The 24,533-nt window shown below is 47.2% G+C and overlaps 1 protein-coding gene across 6 annotated transcripts in view; it reads left to right on the top strand.

The window, feature by feature from the left end:
- The window catches only part of DAPK2 (death associated protein kinase 2), a 139,095-nt gene that overhangs the window by 52,587 nt on the left and 61,975 nt on the right, over positions 1-24,533 (top strand). For 5 of the 6 annotated variants that reach the window (XM_054450123.2, XM_054450124.2, XM_054450126.2 and 2 more), the window contains exons 3-4: positions 10,636-10,857; positions 22,823-22,961. In XM_054450123.2, coding sequence (XP_054306098.1) covers positions 10,636-10,857; positions 22,823-22,961 — 361 coding nt within the window. Of the gene's footprint in view, positions 1-10,635; positions 10,858-22,822; positions 22,962-24,533 lie in introns of those variants that run through there. The other variant, XM_063652271.1, reaches the window with a different exon arrangement.

The following is a 24,533-nucleotide window of genomic DNA, read 5'->3' as shown; positions in this document are numbered from 1 at the left end:
TGAGTCTGCCAGTGAAGGGCTCCTGCTGCATTGGGGGCCAGCCAAGGGTGACAAGGCCCTTTATCACACTTCCCGGTTCTTCAGCTTAGATCATCATTTCTACAAACACTGGCTGAATACCTGTTTTGTGCCAGGTGCTGAGGTGGGCCCTGTGAGAGTTATGAAGATAACACCTCTTACTCTCCAGGCTCTTACAGGCTGGCTGATAGTTGAGTGCCAAGATGAATGCCCAGGTCATTTCTTATGGAAATACTTTTGTGGTGTTTGGAGAGTTCAGCATTTTCCTGGCCATGAAGATAGTCCCTGAGATCTGCTCTCCTTGCCTGAAGCCCTGGTGCTCCTTTGTCTTTGAAAATTTAGTTGGCTGACACGTGACAGATCAATGTCAGTAGCCTGGACCCATGGCTGGGCCCTGTGCGGTAGGAAACCCAGAAACCACCCTGTGTGTCTGTGGAATGTTTCATATGTATCAATATGAAACATATGATACCTGTGATACAGTGTGTCACACACTGACCTGCATCAGAGACTCTAACAGGGATTGGGATGAGGACCTGAAAGAGATATCTTGGCCCAATCCTTCATTTTTGGATGAGAAAACTGAGGCCCCAAGGGAAAAGGAAGCTTGGAAGTTGGTGGTAGAGCCAGGACCCCTAACCCTGTACTTTGCCCATGATATGTAGTCTTCCCCATTCACAGCCCTGCATGTCTGGGAGAGGCAAGCAGTCTTGGGCATTTTCAAGTCATGGTGAAGAAATAAACATGGGATTAAAAATTCACAAACATTTTGAGAAACAGAGACCATCCATCCTAGATGGCTAAGAGTTGACTATATCAGTGAAAAACAAGATTCTTGCATCAAGAATCTCTCAGGCCTTAAGATCCTGGTGGACAGAAAAAAAAATGGGCAAGAAATAACTGGTTATGATGTGTACACCATCCGTATTCACATACACAGACACACATAGCCCTCTGCAGAGCCACCTATTTAATGTGAATCTTGGGAAAGTAAAAAGACCTTTCTATCTCCAAGTCATCTTACCACTTGCCCCATGTGTGCCTAAACTTGCCACTATTAAAGCCCCTTCTTGGTCACAGATGGTGTTAAACTGTGAAGGTGTTACTTTGGAGGGAGGTCAGGATAACCCTTAGGGATCCTTTGTCACCTTACATGAATTATGGGAAGGATCACAGGGGGTTGTGGGCCAGGAAGAGGTGGAAAGTTCACAGGAGGCAGGCTGGATGCAGGAAAGGGGAGGGCAAGTGGGGAGGGGGGTATCCTAGAACATGAATGGTTCACTTTACCATTCTATGAGGGGTAATCCTGTACCCCCACAGTAACAGGACAGCCTCAAACCATCCTGGATTTTCCCATCTTCTTTCTGCACTCTTTTTCCTGCGTGGCAGCACAAGCTTGTTTTTAAGATATTATCCTTTGGTTCTGTCTCCTGGGCTTTGCCCAGGCTATGGGCCTGGCTGGCATTTCTAGAAGGGAGCAAACTGACCTGCTCTGTTGAAGTTCTTTTGTTAATCAAACATACATCTGACTGTCAGGAACTCAGATGGTGGGAAGGGTGCCTGACCCAACTGAGCACAACTGGCCCCTTGACTGCTTGTTCTCTCCTTCCCTGTGCTCCCATGAGGAGGAAAGGAAAGGGAAGGTTCAGCTTCCTGATGTATTTCCTTGAGAAAGCAGCCACAGCCTGATAGGGAGGGAGTGAAGGTGAGAGGTTAGTTGGGGCCTTCACAGAATGAAGCGTTTGTGTATCACTCTCTGCCTCTCCAGCTGTTGCAGATATTTCTTTCACGCCCAGGCTATATTTCCTTTTCATCTGCATTTGTCTAATCTCTGCAATAGACTATATAAGCCTTTCAAGTTGTGAGGTGTGTCTTGTTTACAGCACTTAGGACAATGATCAGTAAGTGAGAGACAGATGGATAGGTGAGTGGACAGTTAGGAGGATGCATGGGTGGATGGTTGGGTGAGTAAATGGGCAGGTGGGTGGGTAGTGGGTGGTACCTTCCAAGCCCAGCATTTCCTCAGTAATCTACATGATGTTTAGTGTCTAGAATCTAGACTCTAGACTAAGGGAAATATCAGAGGATACTGAACTATATTTTTAGTGAAAATCTTTCTTTACGTAGCCAAGTCAAACTTTAATTGAGCCTAACTTATTTCAGGTCCTAGACTTGCAGGCTTGAGCTCATTTGACAACAGCATCAAAATGTACTTAAGTTAAAAAATAGTTGTCATACTTTAGCCCGACTTGGCCCTGCTAAGTGATTCCTTCCTTTTTGTGCTTTAGTTTTTTTGACTCCCTGTCCCCCGCAACAACAACAACAAAATGTCTAGAGGAAGGAAGTTAGTCTGTAGGACCTGGGAATGAAACAAGCCAGCCTCTAAAGGCAGCTGCTGCAGGCCCATACAGAGCAGCCACCTGTGACTTTGTGGACAGGGGCCATTTATAGGTCAGGAGTCAGTTCCCTGGAGACTCTGGCTTCTGGTACTTAGCCTACATGTGCTCCTCACCGCTGACCCTGAGTTTGGCTTGGTTGGAGTGACTTCCTAAAAGACTAGATAATAATACTGAGAAGCATCTGCATGTTCTGTTTTTCATTTTCATTTATGATTTGAAACTTCTTTGGGATCCTCTAGAGCATGCTATGCTTCCATGCTATAGAGCAGTACTTCTCAAACTGTGTTCCCTGGAGCTTTTGGGGTTCCCTGAAGCCCTTTTAGGCCTCATGGGTGGGGGCGGTCAGTGGGTGGGCTCTGGATGCCTCTCCAAAAGAAGCACAGCTTTTAATCTGTTTTACATATTGGACTTTGGTGAAAGATTTGAGAGAGGGTTCCACACCTCAAATTTCAAAGCCATCGTCAAAGGACTAGAAAGACAGTAGCAACGAGGTCAGGGAGGGGAAACAGGCTCGTGAAACGGGGGGCCTGGGTCATTAGCTGGGAGAAGAGTCATATTGGGCAGCCCTGTGCCCTCTTCTGTTTGCAGGTTCTTGGCTGGTGTTTCTGTTGTTCCAGACTCTCCACCTGCCACTGACTTAGCTGCTGCTCCCTGCGTGTTTCTCACTCCTGTCATGCCCATCTAATTCCCAGCGCACTGCCCACCTGGCTTTGGTAAACTTTTCCTCCCTACCCTTGTCTCTCTGGCCTAAAACCCTGACCTGTTTCCTGCTCTGACCTCAGATAACGTTATGTTTCTTCACTCTGTTTTGGTTTCCTGAATATCTGGTCCCTTGCTTGCTCTGACCTTGGGGAATGTGTCCCCACGTGTTTTCTGCCTCTTGTTCATTGGATTTGGAGTGGCCTGGCTGGAAGATGGATGTGTTGGGAAAGGGTGGGAAATAAGGACAGGGTCAGCCACAGAGGCTCCACAGTGGAGCCTGGCCAGGCAGAGGAGTAGGGAGGGGGCTCAGTGACACCATCCCCAGGCAGGCTGTGGCTGTGGGATGTGGGTGTGGGTCCTCCGGGATCAGGCTGACCTGGTTCTTGTGGACTACAGCTTTGAGCTGCTCCTGCCTTTGAGACATATTGGCTGAAGGTCCTTGGCTGGAAGTTCCTAAGCATTATCCCTGCACCTATGGCCCTCAAACCTTGCAGGGTAATTCCAGAGGAATCACAGCTCATTGTTCTCCAGAGTGGAAAGAGGAACTGCAGTGTCTGCGGTGGGGAAGCAGGAGGAGGAAGCCAGTCTCTGCGACCCTCTGCTTTGGAACACTTCCCATTTGGTACCTCTCATCTCTGGTGGCATCTTGTCCCTCGGCTGGGGCCGTGCGTTCTATGCAGCTCTGCCTCATTTCCACCTTGATAGACTGGCGACTTAGGGGCACATCACTCAATTTGTGGACACTTTAGAGTTGACTAAGAGAGGGAATGAGGTAGACCCACTCAATCCATAGACCTTTCTTTTTCTTTTTTTTTTCTTTTTTTTTTGAGATAGAGTCTTGCTCTGTCACCCAGGCTGGAGTGCAGTAGTGCGATCTCAGCTCACTGCACCCTCCACCTCCCAGGTTCAAATGATTATTGTGCTTCACCCTTCGAGTAGCTGGGACTATAGGTGTGCACCACCACGCCCAGCTAATTTTTGTATTTTTAGGAGAGATGGGGTTTTGTCCTGTTGGCCCAGGCTGGTCTCAAACTCCTGACCTCTGGTGATCCTCCCACCTCCCAAAGTGCTGGAATTAACAACAACCACACCCAGCCCATAGACCTTTCAAAGCCTTTAGCAGCTTGGCCCTGGTAGTTGACAGAACAAGTCTGGTTGGCTGTGGCTTACCACAGAGGGTGAGGGTGGGTGGCAGTGGGAGTGGTCTACCTTGATGCAGGCCGTGAGGGGTGTATTGCCTTTTGAGAATTTAAAACCAATAATAGGCCCGGCGCAGTGGCTCATGCCTGTAATCCCAGCACTTTGGGAGGCCGAGGCGGGAAGATCACTGGAGACCAAGAGTTCAAGACCAGTCTGGCCAACATGGTGAAACCTCATCTCTACTAAAAATACAAAAATTAGCCAGGCATAATGGTGTGCACCTGTAATCCCAGCTACTTGGGAGACTGAGGCAGGAGAACTGCTTGAACTCAGGAGGTGGAGGTTGCAGTGAGCTGAGATTGCACCACTGCACTCCAGCCTGGGCAACAGAGCAAGACTATGTATGTATGTGTGTGTGTGTATGTATGTATGTATGGATGGATGGATGGATGGATGGATGGATGTATAAATAAATCAAACAAGCAAACCGATAATAAAATTGAGTAAAAATCAGTCTGCTTTTTACTATCACCACATGCCAGCAATTCAAAACAATGTCGAATACTGTTCTCTTCTGGGATGGGTCCCTCTCCTTACTACTTGGTACACACTACTGGTCAGTTACCTTGAGAGCCTCACTGTAGCCGGAGTCAGTGACATGGATCTGTGCCCTAGCCCTGTTCCCTGGCCTAACTGCCAGTCACTTTACTTCTCTAAGCCCAGTTTTTTCTCTCTTTTTTTTAATTGGCTTTTTTTTAGAGACAGAGTCTTGCTTGTCGCCCAGGCTGAAGTGTAGTGGTATGATCATAGCTCACTGTAGCCTCAAACTCCTGGGCTGGAAACCATCCTCGCACCTCAGCATCCTGAGTAGCTGGGACTGCAGGTTGTGCCCCCTTGCCTGGCTTTTTTTTTTCTTTTTTTTTTTGGAGACAAAGTCTCACCCTGTCACCCAGGCTGCAGTGCAGTGGCATGATCTCGGCTCACTGGCACCTCTGCCTCCTGAGTTCAAGTGATTCTCGTGCCTCAGCCTCCCAAGTAGCTGGGATTACAGGCTTGCACCACCATGCCTGGCTAATTTTTGTATTTTTAGTAGAGACAGGGTTTCACCATGTTGGCCAGGCTGGTCTCATACTCCTGGCCTCAAATGATCCCCCCGCCTCAGCCTCCTAAAGAACTGGGATGACAGGTGTGAGCCACCATACCTGTCCAGTTTTCTTATCTGTGAAATGGAACTAAAAATGATACTTGCAAATATTGAAAAAGAGAAGGAATATGAAGTTAGCTCATTAAGAGAAAAGCTGGCCGGGCGTTGTGGCTCATACCTGTAATCCCAGCACTTTGGGAGGCTGAGGCAGGCAGATCGCTTGAGGTCAGGAGTTCAAGACCAGCCTGGCCAACATGGTGAAATCCCGTCTCTACTAAAAATACAAAAAAAATTAGCCAGCCATGGTGGTGGGTGCCTGTAATCCAAGCTACTCAGGAGGCTGAGGCAGGAGAATCACTTAAACCCAGGAGGTGGAGCTTGCAGTGAGCCGAGATTGTGCCACTGTACTCCATCCTGGGCAACAGAGCGAGACTCCATCTCCAAAAAAAAAAAAAAAAGGAAAAGCTGGATGTAAATGTTGTAATGTTCACATTGCTATACAAAATCTATCCCATGGTGTGACATTTGGGTCATGCCCTGTTTATTCACCCTTGACAGTGAAGACTTTGGGGGGTGGGGATTAAGCCAGGCTCCTCCATGAACCTTAAGAGCTGAGGTTGGGGACATTTCTGAGCACTGAGAAGCTGTTCTAGGTATACCCCTTTTCATGTGAGTCCTGGGCAGACAACTAGAGAGCCCTTATGAGGTGGCACCTGGGGGCCTGACAAGTTTGGAAATGAGGCCCATCTGCCAGTGACACTGATCTTGACACAGCCCACTTGTCCTCCCAGGTGCTGAGTGAGTGAGGAGCTGAGTCCTCTGCCTGGGAAGAGGGGTGTGTTTCTGACAGAACTGCAGGAGAGTGTGCTGGCAGAAGCGGGGTGTTTTCTGTATCTTGAGGATTTACTGTCCCTCACGAAACCATCCTACGTGACTTTTGCAAGCCAGTCTCAGGCACAGAGTTCCCACCCACCCATGCCTCATGCTCTTCTGCAAGGCTGGATGGTAAAGTCCTATCTCAGACATTACCTCATGATTTCCCAAACAACCCTGGGAAGTGGGCAGGGCAGGTGTTTTCGTCCCCATGTGACAAAGAAGGAAACTGAGTCCCGGGGAGTTGAACAGGCTGCCCAGGGTCCTGGCTTGTTAGTGGTAGGGCTCTGACTAGACTCCCAGTCTCCTGACACCAGCCCAGAGTTAGGAATTTGGAGAGTGAAGAGAAAGGGCTTCATTCCTGTTTAGTGTTGTCCCAGGCTCTTTGGAGCTTTCCGACAGGAAGCTTTCTAAGATGAGACCTGAGGTGGCAGATGGAGAAACATGAACTGAAAAGGCAGCTCCCTGTCAAGCCCATGAAACTTTGATAGCAGATTAGGACCAGGAATCAGGCCTCCTACCAGCCCCGTGCTGCAGTAGACCATGCATAGGTATTGATTGTTGCTACGGGGGCAGAGATACTGGAATATGTGTGCTTTGCATATGTATACCAGATTCCAGTATTCCCATCATTTTTGATTTAGTGTTAGCAATGACCTTCATTAGAGGTTGAATTGCTCCCTTCTGCTCCCTTCCTGGATGACATTCTGGGTGGCTCTTTCCCAAAGTAGACAGACCCTCGCCTCCCACCCATCATCCCTGTACCCTAGCTGGCGACTTCTGCACTGTGGGGCCTCAACTTCTGGCTGCAGAGCCTTCTGTGTGCAGAAAAAGGCCTGTTGCTGTCACTGTCTTCACCTGCCCTTGGGTTGGCTGGGCCCTCTGCTGGGCATACTAGAGCCACCTCAGGTTCTGCTTTTGTGCATCTGCTGAGTACAGTGGCCAGGGAGTGCCTGACTGCAAATTTTCACTCCTGTTATCCTCCAAAAGCTAGAGTAATCTTCGGTCTTGATTTGCATATTCATAACACAGCAGTTAGACTGGTGAACCCCTCAAGCAAAAATCATGCTGATGGGAGAGACAACCCCTCCCCTCTGATTCCCTTTCTTTACTCCTTTCCTGAAATGATCAGATCAGAGAACTATGGGGAAGTGTAATACAGAAAAGGAGGAACTTTGTATGAGTAACAGTGGTATAGTTTCTTCATTTGTGAAATGGAGATAATCAGAAAGCTGTTGTAAGTTAGTGGTTCTCAGCCCTGGCTGCGTGTCAGTTACCCAGCGGGCTTTTAAATAGCCCCATCTTCAGGCCCAAACCCAGGAGATCAGAATCTCTCAGGGTGAGACTTAAACACCAGGAGTTTTAAAATTCCCCAGGCAATATCAATGTGTGGCCTGGGTTGAGAACCACTGCTCTAGGATTTAAAGAGTTGGCTACTTGCTTGGAATAGAGATATTTTCACATCTGGCTGTGTGTGGGAATCATTAGGGTGGGTAGGGTGGTACTTTTAAAATTAAACTGAAGCTGGGTGGTGTGGCACGCACCTGTGGTCCCAGCTACTCAGGAGGCTGAGGTTGGGAGGATTGCTTGAGCCCAGGAGTTTGAGGCTGCAGTGAGTTATGATCACACCACTGCCCTCCAGCCAGGGCAGCAGAGCCAGACCCCATCTCTAAAAATAAATAAAATTAAACCAATTCCTTGGTTTCACATTCCAGACCATTTGAATCAGTGACTTATGTCTCTGGATGTCTCTTGCTCAGCCTTCACATGAACCACTTTTGAGTACCACGGGCCAACATTACAAATATTTCCAGTCTTCACAATTCTCTAGCAGGGAACCCTGATTCCCATTTGACAGATGAGCAAATCTATGTTCAGAGCAGGTGAAAGCATAAGTCTCTGAGGCCAGGCCTGTCTGACCTTGAAGCCTGGGGGCTGGGTCTGGTGGAGGGTGTTCTCTACTCTTCTGGAAACAGCCCAAGGAATGGGGGACACCAGCCAGTGGCCTTGGCTCCCTCTGAGACTCCCCTCCACAGATTGAGCAGAGGGCTGTGCCTGAGTGAAGACAGGTGAGATGAGTGGTGGTGTGTGGTATTTGGCACCATCTTAGTTACCCACTCTCAAAATACCTCCATTTGGGGAAGGGAAGATGCCTGTGCAGTGGGCCTGCCCCAGTCACCACTCATTGCCACAGCTGTCTCGCAAAGAGAAAACTCAGGCAGGAAAAGCAAACACTCATTTGGTTTTTGACAGTTTGAGGAATTTTTCAGGCATGTGATATAGAAAAAAAATGCCTCTGTTTCCTTCATAAGACGAAGGGGAAACAACGTCAAGGTGGCCTGAAATGTTTAGCTCTAGTTTACAAAAGCTCTTCTGCCCCTTCCCAAGTCCTAAGGCTGTCTGTCAACAAAGTGCGGGGCTGGGAGCTGGGGGATTTGGATGCCAAGCCAAGCCCTGCGCCACTACCTATGTGCTCTGTAAACCTAAATGTATCCCTTACCACCCTTAAGCTTTGCTTTCCCCACCGGTCAAGTAGGAACTCAGGGCTTCTGTGACAAGGTCACAGGGACTCTGAAATGCCAGGCCCTGCCAGCGGCCGCTTGAGGTGTCGGAGAGGAGAGGCGTGTGGCTGCCTTGACACTGAGACTCAGAACCACCAGGGCCTGGAAGCTCGGTCAAGTGTTTGTTGGCACCTACCAAGGCACCCGCTGTCCTCGAGGCCCAGAGTGGCTCCAAGAAACCATATGTGTTAGAGATCACACTGAATGTGTTCACTCTGGCTCTGGGAGGCCTGGCTCCACTCCACCTGCGTCAGCTCTTAGTGTGTGGACAGCTCAGAGCCAATATTTGGAACTGAAATAGCTAAAAATTTAGAGTCAGTGGACGATGTAAGATAAATTTGGCTCCACAAAGCCTTCTCTGCCCACTCCAGCCCCCAGGGTCTTCTCTTTCCCTAGAGCTCCATCTGTACCTGTTGTCTGTGCCTTTGGTCCCTGCCCCGTAGTGCCCAGCACAGATCCTGGTGCAGAGTGGATGCCCAGAGAGTGTTGAGTGAATGGAGGTTAAAGCAATGGAGAGATGCATGAGTTTGTGTTTGGAAACGTCTCTGAAGTGGCTGCCATAGAATGCTATCTAAGTGTTGGCCCGTCTATCTGTTGCTTGATCAACTTGACTTTGTTGTTGTTATTGGCACTCCGGGTATTTTGAAGACTGTCTCACTGAGGATGATTCTAATGATGGAGTGGTTCAGATGCAATGCTATTTTGCTATTTTCTGCAGTTGGGGCAAATATCCCAGGCATTTCCTTGTATGTAGCTTTTAACCCAGAGCCACTAAGAGTGTACCTTGTAAGTCTGGAGTCTGCTGGCCCCTCATTAAGCCATTAAGCTGAACCAGAAAACTTTCTGAGTTACTCAAGCAGTGGGTATTTTGGGTGGCAAGAAAACATGGGGCAATGATGGCAAATGGCAGTAAGGGGATGGGAGGACCCCCTGGGCAAGATGGCCACTGGGAAGTCTCTGAGGACTTAGATCTGCTCCTGCTGGTCACTGAACTGAGGTGCAGAAGCAGGTGGTTGGTACCCTTCCCTGTGGGGAGGGCCCCTGGAGCACTCAGGGAAGCTGGCTCAGGGCTGCCTGCCACTCTGCCATGGGCTCCATTTCATGGTTGCTGTCTCTGTCCCTGGAGTGAAGGGTTTCTGAGCCCAGCCTTGGGTGCTAGTGCCTGAAGGGGACTAATAATGGTCTAGACTGCTCTGTCTCAGAGGCTTTGTGGACAGCCGATTGGGTATCTGACTTTGAGGCTTGGCTTTGCCATTAACTCTGCGATGACCTCAGGCGAGTCACATGACCTATCCTTATGCCTCAGTTTCCTAATTTTACAACTTTCTGTTTATACCAAGTCCTCTGACTGTGATGCTCCCCCACTGTGATGATTAACCTTGTTAGGCTGCCTCCTCCCCAAACTCTACCCAAACCTGGATTCCCACCAGCCCAGTCTGCTTATGGACATTGTGATTTCATCTGGTGGATCCTAGACTTGGGTTCTAGCTGAGACTTTGCAGTGACAAGGCTATGTCATCCTGATCAATAACCTTTCTGGGCCTCAGTGCTCACCTCTGTACACTGGGACTAACAATACTAACATTCATTCCTCATAGAAGGAATGGACAGAAGGGAAGCCCAGTCCCTGCCCCATCTCAGCCACAGGTTGTCATCAGGTGGGGATGCAGACTGGTTGCGTGATTTATCCTGTCCTGGCAGAATCACTCTGAATTTGTGTGACCTGGTAGCTGACAGTGGGGTCACTTCCCCAGTGACCACAGTGATGACCTAATCTTGTGGGTCTGTGTCCCCACAGTGGCCAGTTTGCCATCGTGAAGAAGTGCCGGGAGAAGAGCACAGGGCTTGAGTATGCAGCCAAGTTCATCAAGAAGCGGCAGAGCCGGGCGAGCCGGCGCGGTGTGAGCCGGGAGGAGATCGAGCGGGAGGTGAGCATCCTGCGGCAGGTGCTGCACCACAACGTCATCACGCTGCACGACGTCTACGAGAACCGCACCGACGTGGTGCTCATCCTTGAGCTGTGAGTGGGGTCCCCAGGACCCACAGGGTTGGGGGGCAGGCAGGGCAGTGGAAGCTCCAGCCACAGGCCCCAGGGGGCAGCAGCAACCAGGCCTAAGCTCAGCCTGGAGGAGGTGAAGTCAGTGGTGGGCAGATCCCTTCTGTCTCAGTTACCCCCTTCCTCCTCCTGAAACTGAGCCAAAGGAGGGCAAGCTTGCTGAATAGCAGGCGCAGAGGGCAATGGCCTAAGTCTGGCTTTCACTGGATCCTGGAGATCAAAGGGAAGAAATGACTGCACTGGGGTCTTTTCCTGGCTGGAGAAGCATGTGGGAGGGTGAGGGGGACAGAGGGTGGGGCGGGGCCAGGGGAGGCTGTCAGGGAGGGATGTGTACTATGAGGAGGGGAAGTACAAACATTTCCGGGCTCTGCGAAGCCCTTCTCCAGCCCTTTCCTGGGGAAAGTCCACTACATTTGTGCTGTGATTGACACCTTTATTGTTATAATAATAGCTATTATTTAGAGAATCCTACTGTAAGCTAAGAATTTGCTAGGTGCTTTGTATCTGTCGTCTTGTTCAATCTTTAAAGACTGTGATGAGGGAAATGTCTTACTAGTGCAGACAGGTTATTTTGTATTCATTGTGCAAGCCAAGTACTTCTGTACCTTATTTAATCCTCGTAACAATGCCGTCACACAGACACTCTTATTATCCCCATTTTACAGACAAGAACACTGAGAGGCCAGGTCACTCACAAGATCTTATAGCCAGGAAGTGGCAGGACCAGGACTTGAGTCCACACGGCCTGTGCAGACAGCTATGAGTGTGAGGTGGGTTGGCCTTATGCTGGCTTAGCAGAGGAAGACCTCACAGTTCATGATGGAATTTGGATAGACGACCTCAAGACTCTTGGGGTTGGCTGGCCACCCTGGCATCCTCCTGGGCAGGTGGGGCTCTGATAAACAATAGAGTTTGAGTTGGGTCGTGGACAAGTTATAGTGGCTGTGTCCAGTCAAGCAGCAAGGCCTATATAAAGAATGTTCTGGCCTGGTGCAGTGGCTCACGCCTGTAATCCTAGCACTTTGGGAGGCCAAGGGGGGCAGATCACAAGGTCGGAGTTTGAGACCAGCCTGGCTAACATGGTGAAACCCCATCTCTACTGAAAATACAAAAATTAGCCTGGTGTGGTGGCAGGTGTCTGTAATCCTAGCTACTCGGGAGGCTGAAGCGGGAGAATTGCTTGAACCCGGGAGGCGGAGGTTGCAGTAAGCCGAGATTGCATCACTGCACTCCAGCCTGGGTGACAGAGCAAAACTCCATCTCGGACAAAAAAAAAAAACAACAAAAAAAGAATGTTCTGAGGCTCATAAGCATGTATACACCTGCCTGGTAGCGGGAGTGATAGAATCTCTCAGGAATCCCTGATTTTGTGCCCTTGGACAAGTCACCTCAATTCCCTGAGCTTTAGTTCTCATCTGTAAAGCAGGCAGCCATCCTTAACCTGCCTACAGACTGGGTGGACCACCTGACATTTGAGATCATTCTAATTTGAGAACTATGCTCTGGTATTGGCAGGATATAGATTTAAGTAGCAGATGGACATTTGCATACTCTTGCATTTGATTCTTAAATTATCCATCTCAGTGTTTAAATGTATAGAATTGCCTGTGCTCTTCCCTTCGCTAGCTCCCAGTGTCCTCCATGTTTCTCCCACGGGCCTCCCAGCTGGTTGGACTACTGGATGCCTGCCCTGCCTGACCCAGAGAGAAGCTGAGGGTCAGCAGTCAGCATCCTGATTCCCAGCAGAGAGTGACATGTGCACCTTGCTGGAAAGGCCGAGCCACTTCTTAAAAAGTTTATTATGGGGAGGAAAAAAAAAAAAACTAAGCAGGAATGGAAAAGAAATTACATTTATAATCCTACAACCCAAACACAGCTATTTATGTTTTTCTGTGGTTCCTCTCAATCTTTATATATTTGTATACAATCATTGTACTTGTATAATTTCCTGCTCTACTTTTTTCCCCAATTAACATAATTCTAAAAATTGGCTTTTCTCTTTTAACTGACTATATATTTCACTGAATTGCATACCAGTATTTCCCTTGTCTTAGTCCATTTTCTATTGCTTATAATAGAATATCTATCTAAAACTGGTTAATTTATGAGGAAAAGGTATTTATTTCTTACAGTTATGGAGGCTGAGGAGTCCAAGGTTGAGGGGCCACATTTGATTAGGTCCTTCTTGCTAATGGGGACTCTCTACAGAGTCCCCCAAGGCAGCCCAGTGCATCACACGGTGAGGGGGCAGAGCGGGATATCTCAGGTCTCTCTTCTTATATAGCTACCAGTCCCACCCATGGAACCTGTTAATCCACTAATGCATGAATGGATTAATCCATTCATAAGGACAGAGCCCTCATAACCCAATCACCTCTTTTTTTTTTTTTTTGAGATGGAGTCTTTCTCTGTTGTCTAGGCTAGAGTGCAATGACGCGATCCTGGCTCACTACAACCTCCACCTCCTGGGTTCAAGCTATTCTCCTGCCTCAGCCTCCCAAGTAGCTGGAATTACAGGCACCCACCACCACACCCAGCTAATTTTTGTATTTTTAGTAGAGATGGGGTTTCTCCATGTTGACCAGGCTGGTCTCGAATTCCTGACCTTAGATGATCCGCCTGCCTTGGCCTCCCAAAGTGTTGGGATTACAGGCATGAGCCACTGCACCCCGACCCAATCACGTCTTAAAGGTCCCACTGCCTAATACGGCCACATTGGGGATTAAATTTCAATGCGAGTTTGTAGGGCACAAATAGTCAAACCATAGCATCCTTATTGTTGGACACATGGTTTTTATTTCCTAGCTTTTAACCATTACAAATTTTACTGATAAAACAACTTTCTTCTCATGATTTTCCTCTTTTCTTCTTAATTAATTCTTTCAGCAAAGTCCTGAGGATTTAGCTAACATCCCCAGGAATGGGATGACTAAGCCAAAGGCTGACATTTTTGGGATTCAATATCCTCACTTTTCAAAGATGGTGCTGGTTGACCATTACTACCACAACATAGGAGTGTTGCTGTGTGCCTGCAGCCCTGCCAGCCCTGGGTCATTTGTTTTGAAACGTGTTTCATTATTTATTGATCTTTATAGCTATAAACTGATACTTTCTTACTGTAATTGGTGTGCCTTTAATTGCTGGAGAAATTGCCTGCTTCTTCCTGTTTGTGGAACCCTAGGAGTCGGTGGCGGGGTTGTGGCAGGTAAATGCTCTTGAGATGTCCATGTTTTTCCCAACAGGGCTCATGGTCAGCCAGTTATGTGCCGGCTTCTTGTGAGCTCAGGTGCACCATCCATAACATCAGTTGTCACGCTGGTGCTCCCATGACTTGCTTGGGCCTCTGTGCTTGTTAAGTTCTGTCCCGTTTCTGTCTCCCCCTTCACTTCCAAGCGGTCTCATTGTTCTCAGGGTGCCTGTCTATGGACTGCTAAGAATTTATGAGATTGGAGAAGACCCAAGCATTCTAAGACTGTCCCTAACCCATGTATGGCCAGGGTCTGAGAGGGAGGACCTCCCAGGAGAGGAGTTCCTGGGCTTTTGTTTTTGTTTGTTTGTTTTTTGAGATGGAGTCTTGCTCTGTCACCCAGGCTGGAGTGCAGTGGTGTGATCTCGGCTCACTGCAATCTCCACCTCCCGGGTTCCAGTGATCCTGGTGCCTTAGCCTCCTGTGTAGCTGGGACTACCTGCATGAGCCCCCACGCCTGGCTAATTTTTTTTGTATTTTTAGTAGAGGTGGGGTTTCACTCTGTTGGCCAGACTGGTCTTGAACTCCTGGCCTCCAGTGATCCACTTGCCTTGGCCTCCAAAAGTGCTGGGATTATAGGCATGAGCCATCACACCCGGCCTCATGGGCTTCTGTTGCTTAGACTTAGTGACTCTTGTTAGGCTGGTCAGAAGTCTTGGCCTCCTTGTCCTCACTGTGCCCTAATAGGTTAGTGGGTTTGCCCAGTGAGTGTTAGTATCCACCTACTCAGTTGAAAGCTGCCCAGTTGCAGGTTTTATGAATGAGCCTACCCTAATCCCACTGCCCCTCTCAGCAACTGTTGCCTGGTGCAGGGCTTCCTCCTGCTTTCTGCTCAAGTGGCCAGCACTAGGAGGACATGCCTGGCCCTGATCTAAATCCCTTTCAGCTGTTATTATCCCATCTGTGACTTCCCTAGAAGCAGCTGCCTCTGGTCATGACTACTGAAGGCAGGACTGGGAAGGATTTAATTGTCCATATAGGTTGACTTCTGTGTGGGGTATAGAATATATTCAAAATCTCAGTAGCTTAATTCATGTCACATGTGGAACTAGCCCTGAAAAATGTAAGTCTCCCTGTGAAGGTTGGGCTGGCCTCCCATCTCAGGCCCCTGACTGCTCTGGGGCCTCCTGGATTCCAACTCTGTGGAAAGCGATACCGCGGTGGTGTCATACCAGAGAACTGCCTGGCAGAGTGCTCCAGGGTGGCAGTGATGTTTCCCAGGTTCCTGAATTGAGCCCAGCTTCTTGGGCCCAGCAGCTCTGGCAGCATTTTTCCCCTATCGCTGCCTGTGCAGGTCATTCATGTATACATTCCCGGAAGAGTCTGAAAAGCTTTTCCAGCAGGCATGCCACCCTGCAGGGAGGAAGGAGGCAAAGGTCAGATTTGCAGGAAGGGGATGATCCTGGGAACACTAGGAGAAGAGATGAGGCCAGGTCGTTAGACTTTGTTTTTCATCTTAAAGCTAAAGAGATGTGGGATGTAAGAGGAAAGAAACTTAGAAGGAGATGGGGGGTGGCTCCAGGGCAGAGGTCTTAGAGGCTAAAGAAACAACACCCAGGCTCCTTGATTAGGCTTTGAAAAGAGGTGACTGAGTGTTAATGTGAATGTCCCAGCCTGGGTATCCAGGGCCTAGAAAGTGGCAGGTCATCAGCCTCCCACCTTTCTGAGTTTCTGGGGGAGATTCTAGGGGTCACAGTGGCTGTTCCCTTCTTCATCCCAAGGAGACCATGTCCTACCAGGTCTCCTGCCCAGATCCCACCTTCAAACAGATGACTGATTACCACGCCCCAAAGTCCTCATTCAACCCGAGCCTTCATGTCAGTGGCTTTTGGGAACAGGATACATCTCCATTATAAGAAGCTTTTACATTGATGCAGCATTTTATTTAAAGTAGGAATTGCAGGGTTATTTATTTAGATATTCGCCCAAGGTTACAGGCCCACACAACCTGGCAGGGGCTGGCAGACTAAGGGTAGAGCTGGGTTCTGTGTGTTTCAGAGGGGGTACTGCAGATGTGAAAATTTGCAGAGGGCTCTGGACAGGTCTTTAACAAATACCAAGGCTTCACTGTCTATATGATACAGAATATTCTATATCATGTTATTATTTTTAATGTTTTATTTCTTTCCTTTGTTCTTTTATTCACCAAACTTCTATTGAATGTCTTTCTTGCACTAGGTGCTGTGGAAGCAAAAATAATCTAGCTGGGAAGAGAGAAAGATAGATAGTGAAGCCCACTGTGATGAGAGCGTGGATGCAGCAGAACAGGGATATCAGAGGACTGTCCAGTGCCTGGGGCTGCTTTGAGCCTTTCCATTTTGCATCAGCACCTCAGGCTTTGTAATATGGAAGGATTGTGGTGAGAGGGACACCTGGTGAACTGGGGCTGAGAAAATCTGGGTCTAAATCCTGGTCCTGCCACTTACTAGCTATGTGATCTTGGGCAAGTCGCTTGCTCTCCTGAGACCTCAGTTTTTTCATCTGAGAATGAGGATGCCCTCTGAGTGGATATCAAGCTCAAGTGAGGGAATGTTTGGGAAAGCACATTGCACTGGTGGCAAACTTCAAATAAACTCTAAATCAAGCCCCCTTCCACCACTGCCACCGCTGATGATGACACCATGTATGGTGTTTATGTCAAGGACTTTATCAAGAATCTCATGGAGATTCCTCTCACTCCCACCCTCACCTGCAAAGCTGGTAATGAAAGCATTTTTTTTTTCACTTGTTTCACAAGAAGAAAAGCTGAGCCCTAGAACTCTCACATGTCCCACCCCAAAGTGAAGGTTGTATCTTTGCTGCTGAAGGATTGGAACCATCATCTTGGCCCTTTGACCCCAGCCTGCAGAGCAGACCCAGGGTTACTCCAGCAGCTGGGAGGGTGCTCCAGCTTCCAGCACCTGCCCAAGGTGGGGGCAAGGGTCAGAGTGGGGCACAGGACGGCCTTACCCATGAGACACTGAGAAAATAGTGCACCAGCCTGGTCCCCAACACCAAGGCAGCTACCTTAGGCCACACCCTGCTCACCCTGAGCAGAGGGGCGCTGCAGCTATGGCAGATGGTACATATGCTCAAATGTGCCATCTTATCTCAGTCTCTCTTCACCCTTTCACCTTCCCCCTTCCCCCTTCCTTTTTTTGCCGCTTTTTTGATGCCATTGATATGTTGGAAAACTAGGCCACTTGTCCTGTCTCACAGTCTGGATTAGACTTGTTCCTTCCTCGTGGTGTTCTTTAACTCATTCCTCTGTTCCCTGTATTTCCTGTAACTAGTAGTTAGATCTAGAGGAGATACCCTGCCTATTGGCGCTGTCCAATAGAAATGTAATGTGAACCACATACGTAATTTTAAATTTCCTAGTTGCCACACTGACTAAACAAAAAGAAATAAGTGAATTGATTTTAATAATATTTTTATTTAAAATTATTAATGAGATAGTTTACATTCTATTTTTCAAACTAAGTCTTCAAAATCCAGTGTGAATTTTATACTTACAGCACATCTCATCTCAACCTCTTTTTTTCTTTTTTTTTTTTTGAGACTGGCTCTCACTCTGTTGCCCAGGGTGGAGTGCTATGGCACAAGCACGGCTCACTGCAGCCTCGACCTCAGGTGATCCTCTCACCTCAACTTCCTAAGTAGTTGGAACTACAGGTGCACATCACCATGCCCGGCTAATTTTTGTATTTTTTGTAGAGACGGTGTCTCACTATGTTGCCCAGGCTGGTCTTGAACTCCTGGGCTCAAGTGATCTGCCTGCCTCAGCCTCCCAAAGTGCTGAGATTACAGGTGTGAGCCACTGTGTCCAGCCCACATTTCAATTCTTATGCAAAGCAATGCAACGGTTAAAGTGAAATGCAATTCTACTGAAACAATAAAGTTGTATTTAATGGAAAATATTTTATACCACTTTGGTTTTTAAATTAGAATTAATTAAAATTAAATAAAAGTTAAAATTCAGTTCCTCTATTACACTAGCCACATTTCAAGTGCTCAGTAACCACATGTGACTAGTGGCTACTCTATTGGACAGCACATATCTAGAACATTTTCATCATTACAGAAAGTTCTGTTGATAGTGCCAAACAAGAGGCTTAAGCAGATTTAGGTTCCATTTTTTAAGTCATAGCGTATCATAGGTGTTGCTTTGTACTTCCTATTACACTATTTTATGTCCGGTTATTCTACTTTTAATGATGATGAGATTATTGAGTGGGTCCAGGTGTGCTTCTGGAAATGTTTAAAGAAAGAAGAAAAGAAGATTTTGATGCTCTTTATTTAGGGTGGACTGGGGACAGGGAATGATCCCCAAAGTTGGGTCAGAGCCATTTTAGCCATATAAGAATCATCTGGAGCTGGGCGCAATGGCTAACATCTGTAATCCCAATACTTTGGGAGACTGAGGTGGATGGATTGCTTGAGGTCAGGAGTTCCAGCTTAGCCAATATGGTGAAACCCCATTTCTACTAAAAATACAAAAATTAGCTGGGCTTGGTGGCATGCACCTGTAACTCCAGCTACTTGGGAGGCTGAGGCATGAGAAATCAGTTGAACCTGGGAGGCGGAGGTTGCAGTGAGCTGAGATCACATCACTGCACTCCAGCCTGGGCAACAGAATGAGACCCTGTCTCAAAAAAAAAAAAAAAGAAAAGAAAATCATCTGCAATACTCAGTATGCTGTAGTGGTTGAGAGCTGTTCTGTTGGGTTTGAATCCTGACTCTGTTTACTAGCTATGGGACTGTGGGCAAGTTGCTTAACCTCTCTGAGCCTTTGTTTCTTTAAGTGTGAAATAGAAAAATGTTAGTCCTTAGATCATAGGATATTGTGATGATTAAATGAGATAATGTACATAAGGCATGTAACGTAGAATATGTGTTCAATGAATATTAATTACTGTTATTATGTTGTTACAGTAAAAATACAGGTTTTAAGGCCTCACTGCTGGAGAATCTAATTTGTTAAAGTCTATGGTGGGATCTGGAAATCTGCATTTTAAAACAAGTTCTCCAAGTGATCCTAAGGTCCTGGATCCCTTGGCCTAGAACCCTTCCTGAGATCTTTCCCTTTGGACCCTTGGCTTTATTTCAGCCCCAGCGGAGCACATGCTGGCTGGATACCCCAGCTTCTGTCAGAGGATTGTAAACCAAAAATTAAATTCTAAGCCCCCCAACCAACTGAATAGACCCCTCTCTCAGCCAAGGGGATTCCAAAGTAAACCTGAAAAACTTTCAGGCCATGATGGGAAGAGGGGTTGGACATGCCTCACTATACTCTCCGCCCATTGAAATTCGGGCACAAGTGACCAGCATTAATATGAAAACAGTGAACTTAAGACTAACAAAACAGACTCTTTGCAGCAATAAGATAACAAATTCCAACCTGACTCTATTATAACATCACATGACAAATAGCAGGCCCTGAAAGAAATAGAAGTATTTTACCCTAATAAATCTTTTGACATATTTTGAAATGGCCCTGCAAAGCTGACTCTTGTGGGAAAAATCTGTATTCTGTGGAGAATCTCTGTGCCTTTCCATGACTTTTTCTGATCCTGAAGAGATTAGCTGAGCGTCTACCACCTTTTAAGAATGTGAATAGTAAACATTTGCCATCTATTGCCTCCAAGGGCAGCCACCTGTGAGACTTCATCTACATAATAAAAACCTCGGTCCATAACCCTTGTCTTAACTCAGACACTCTTTTCTATTGATTCCAGGTCTTTTGATAATAACCAATTGCCAATCAGAAAATCCACCTGTGACCTAGAAGCCCTCCCAACCCCCTATCCCCACCGTCAAGTTGTTCCACTTTTCCAGATGGAACCAATGTACACATTACATTTACTGATTGATTCTGCCTGTAACTTCTGTCCCCCTAAAATGTATAAAATCAAGCCCAACTACCTTGGGCACATGTTCTGAGGACCTTCTGGGACTGTGTCACGGGTCTTGGGCACTCATATTTGGCTCAGAATAAACATCTTTAAATATTTTACAGAGTTTGACTCTTTTTGTTGACAGGATAAACAAGCCCAAGTAGAGTTGCCAGATTTAGCAAGTAAAAACCTATTTTATCTGGCAATCCTAAATCTCAGGGGAGATTTTTTTTGCTCTGTCACATCAACTGTAGGAAGCAAGAATGTAGAGTGTGAAAAAGTAGTATCAAACATCAAAAATAGTATTCTAGAGTCTTTAAAGATGAATATAATTAATGGGGTCTTATGCTTAAGTTAGGGGCCATATTTAGATTCTTTTGAGCCCCATAAAGGGGCCATCTTTTATAAAGTTAAAGAAAGGGGGCTTTGGGGGCTGTCTTGCCCAATCTGCTTCTTTTGTAGGTAATGAAACCAGGGCCTGCCTGGAGAAGGGAAATGAGTTGTCCAAGGTCAGTGGCAAGGCTGAAATGGAACCTAGGTCTTTAGTTTCTGGCACAGCATTTGTTCCTCTTTGTCATCTGTCTTAGTCCATTCAGACTCTGGCATTCTGTCTTTGCCCCCCACCCCAATTAATGTCCTTCTCAAATGTAAAATACATTCCTTCCATTCCAATAGTCCCAAAGGTCTTAATTAATTCCAGCATCAACTCCAAAGTTTAAAGTCCAAAGTCTCATCTAAATATCTAAATCAGATGTGGGTGAGACTCAAGGTATGATTCATTCTGAGGCAAGTTGCTCTCCAGCTGTGAACTAATGACATCAAACATGTCGTGTTACAAAATATGATTGTGGGACAGGCAGAGGATACACATTCCCATTCTAAAAGGAAGAATAGGAAAGAATAAAGGAGTGACCTGTTCTGAGCCAGTACAAAACATTGAGAATAATCTTTGGCTCAATGCTCTGCCCTCCAGGCCCATGGGGGCGGAATGGAGGTCTTGCCCCTGCAGCTTTGGGCAACCCTGCCCATAAAGCTTTGCTCTCCAAACATTAGCCCCCACACCAAAGGCAGTTCTCTGCCCAGGGGCCCACCAGCTCTCTAAGGTATCTTTTGAAATCCAGATGAAGGCAGCCACCCACCCACCAGCTTTGCTTGGCACAGAGCATGCCACACTGTTGCCCTCCAGGAGCCACACCTGGTATGTCTGAGGAGTGTGGCAACAGAGTTTGGAGAGCAAAGCCCACAATGTGAGGCAGCACTGGGCAGTGGAGGCCCCTCCTTTGATATCATTCTGCCCTCTAGGCTCTGGCACTATGAATCTGTGATGGGAGGGACAACCCTCTTCACCCCCATGATCTCTGAAATGACTTCAGGGTTATTCTTCCATTGTCTTGGACAGTAGGTCTTGGCTTCTGTTTGGATGGCTGACTAATCCCCTTATTGTCTTGATGAATAGCACCCGGCTTCCCTGGAGAGCCATATTAATCTTTTTATCAAATGGTTGCTTGGTCACACCTTTTTTTCTTTCCCAAACAGGTTTTCTTATGTTTTCCAATATGAGGAGGCTGAGAATTTTGCATACTTTTAAGCTTTCTTCCCTTTGAGTAACAATTTTGTCTTTAAACCATTTCTTTTCACATCTTACTTTAAGTAGTCAAGAGGAACCAGGACACTCTTCCAACACTTTGCTTAGAAATTTCCTCAGCCAAATATTCCATTTTTATTGCTTACAAGTTCTGCCTCCTGTAAAACACTAGGGAACACACACAATTCAGCCACGTTCTCTGCTACTTTATAACAAGGATGCCCTTTCCTCCATTGACCAGACCAGTAACATGTTCCTCATATCCATCTGAGACATTATCAGAATGGCCTTTCCATCTGTATTTCTACAAATATTTTGTTGATGGCCACTTAGGTATTCCCTAAGAAGATTGAGAATCTCCTCTCTTTGTGATCCCTCACCAGAACCACCCTTACAGTCCATTCATTCATGGCAATGTAGGCTTTTTCTAGTTGGCACCCCAAACCTCTTCCAGCCTCTACTTGTTAGCTGATTTCAAAGCAGCTTCCACATTTTTAGGTATCTGTTACAGTAGCACTCCACACTTGGTACCCATTTCCTCTCTCAGTTCATTCAGGCTGCTGTATAACAAAATAACCATAAACTGGGTGGCTGACAAACAACATAAATTTATTTCTCACAGTCCTGGAGTCTGGGAAGTCTAAGATCAAGATGAAGGTTCACTTCCTCATAGATGGCTGTCTTTTGACTGTAACTTCACATAGTGCAAGAGAAAAGTGAGCCCTCTGGGTTCTCTTTTTTATAAGGGCACTAATCTCATTTGTGAGGGCTCTAACTTCATGACTTAATTGGTTCCCAAAGGCCCTATCTCCTAATACCATCACCTTGGGGGTTGGAATTTCAAAATATGAATTTGAAGGAACGCAAACATTCAGGCTAAATAATCTGCTTGTTTTTGTCCCCTGCCATCTCAGGCATATGGAGAGGAGAGGGCATCCTCCAGGGTGACTGGGACCAGGGCCTGGAGTGGGAGCAGAGGCTCTCCTGACAACACCTCCAGGGTGATTCCTGTCCTTGTGATCCAAAAGAAAGAACAAAGCAAATAGGAGTAAAGTCAGTCCCTGGCACTGGACAGACAAAGCCCCAGACATAAGCAAGGGGGATTCTGCCATACAAGGTCCCTGGGGGGTCAGGATCAGGGCTTGCACCCATCAGCCCAGCCTCATGACATGTAGAGCTGACTGGGCCTGGGCCTCCCCTCCCCTCGCTGGTGTTTTACAGAGTGTCTGGAGGAGAGCTCTTCGATTTCCTGGCCCAGAAGGAGTCACTGAGTGAGGAGGAGGCCACCAGCTTCATTAAGCAGATCCTGGATGGGGTGAACTACCTTCACACAAAGAAAATTGCTCACTTTGATCTCAAGGTCAGTAAGGGGAGAAAGTGAAAAGAATCAAATTTCAGAAGAAGAGGCTTAGTCCCTCCTGGTGTCTTTCCCAGGATGGGCCCAGTGCCCACCAGCCCTTCTTTCTCATCTTACAATGAAAAACCCTGAGCTCCTGGGAAAGAGATGATGCCACGGAAATGTCCACTTTCTCAGTTTCATTTTTCATAACAGGTTTTCTGCACACAGGAGCTGACTGCAGGGAGCTGCTTAAATCAGACTTCAGGCACCTTATTTATTTCAGGGAGCAGGGGGGAACACTTTCTAAATAAGTAGACCAGTGACAGGAAACTTGAAACCAAACACCTTTCACAAGGCTGAACTTTTCAGTAACAAAGAACTAGAAACGTTTGGAGGATTGCTGAAGTTGGCTGGCTCGCCAGACCCATTCACAGTGCAGCCTCCATCATCCCTTGACCAGAGCTTGTAAATCCTGGAGCCCAGGGACTGCTGGCTGCGCTCCCCCATTCACCACCCCTACTGTGCTCCAAACTGTGGCCATAAAACTGCTTGTAGGGGCCACTGATCATTTGTGGTAACTGGTATTCAGGATTGAGAAAGTTCACTGTGACCACATAGGACTTCATAAAGCAAGAATGTGGTCAAAGTAGAAGGATCAGTCCCTTAGTAAGTGAGCTCAGTTGCATAGACCGATGAGCCTATACAGATACTTAAAGTGTAAAGGTCCTCTAACTTTGATCAATTCTATGACCTGTTTGCTGGGGAGATCCCTTCATTTTTCTATCCAGAAATCCCTGTGGTCTTTCAAGCATGGTGCTGGGTGCTTGGGTATTGCTGCAGATACAAAATTCACTGAGGCCCTGTCTGAGATTACTTCACCTTTTCCAGGAACCTTAGTGTAGGAGATAGAAAAACCAGCAACTCTAAGTACTATGCTAGAAGGAAGCCCAGGGTGGGTGGGGAGGCTAAAGGAGGGGACATCTAAGTCCAACTGGGGTATCAGAGAGGGCTCCCTGGAAGAAGTGCTATTTAGTTGAGTTCTGAAGGATTGGCAGGAAATAGAAGAAGGGAAGGGCCTTATAAGGAAGAAAGGCCAGCGGAATACATGGTCACAAAACAGCGCAATGCATTCAGGGAAGTACAGGCACGGGAAGTGTGTGCTGAGTGGCTGGGGAAGAAGCCAGGAACAGTGCAGGAAGCAGACACAAGAGTCTGGGAGCTAAGCCAAGGAGCTTGCACTTTACCCTGAGAGATAAGGGTTCAGGTGAGCAGAGAAGTGAAGTGAGCATGTACATGTTTCAGAATGATCCCTCTGGCTGGGAGGTTAGATAGGCTGGAGACAGACTGGAGGCTTGGGCTCAGCTAGGAGGCTAAAGCAATAATCTAGGTAAGATGTGAGGAGAAGACAGAGTCAAGATCTTTTGCAGAAGTCAGTCTGAGGATTGATTAGGTGCCTAATTAGAGGTAGAGATGAAAGAGGGGACAGGGTTCTGGATGACACCCAAGTTCTGGCTTGTGCCCCTGGCCCAGAGAGGGTCTGGCATGTCCATTGTCTCACAGTGGCTATGCCAGGGCATGGGCTCAGTTCCCATA

The sequence above is a fragment of the Pongo pygmaeus genome, chromosome 16 (genome assembly GCF_028885625.2).
Source record: "Pongo pygmaeus isolate AG05252 chromosome 16, NHGRI_mPonPyg2-v2.0_pri, whole genome shotgun sequence".
Classification (NCBI taxonomy): domain Eukaryota; kingdom Metazoa; phylum Chordata; class Mammalia; order Primates; family Hominidae; genus Pongo; species Pongo pygmaeus.
The sequence above is the reverse complement of the archived record's forward strand: the minus strand, read 5'-3'. Positions and strand labels throughout refer to the sequence as shown.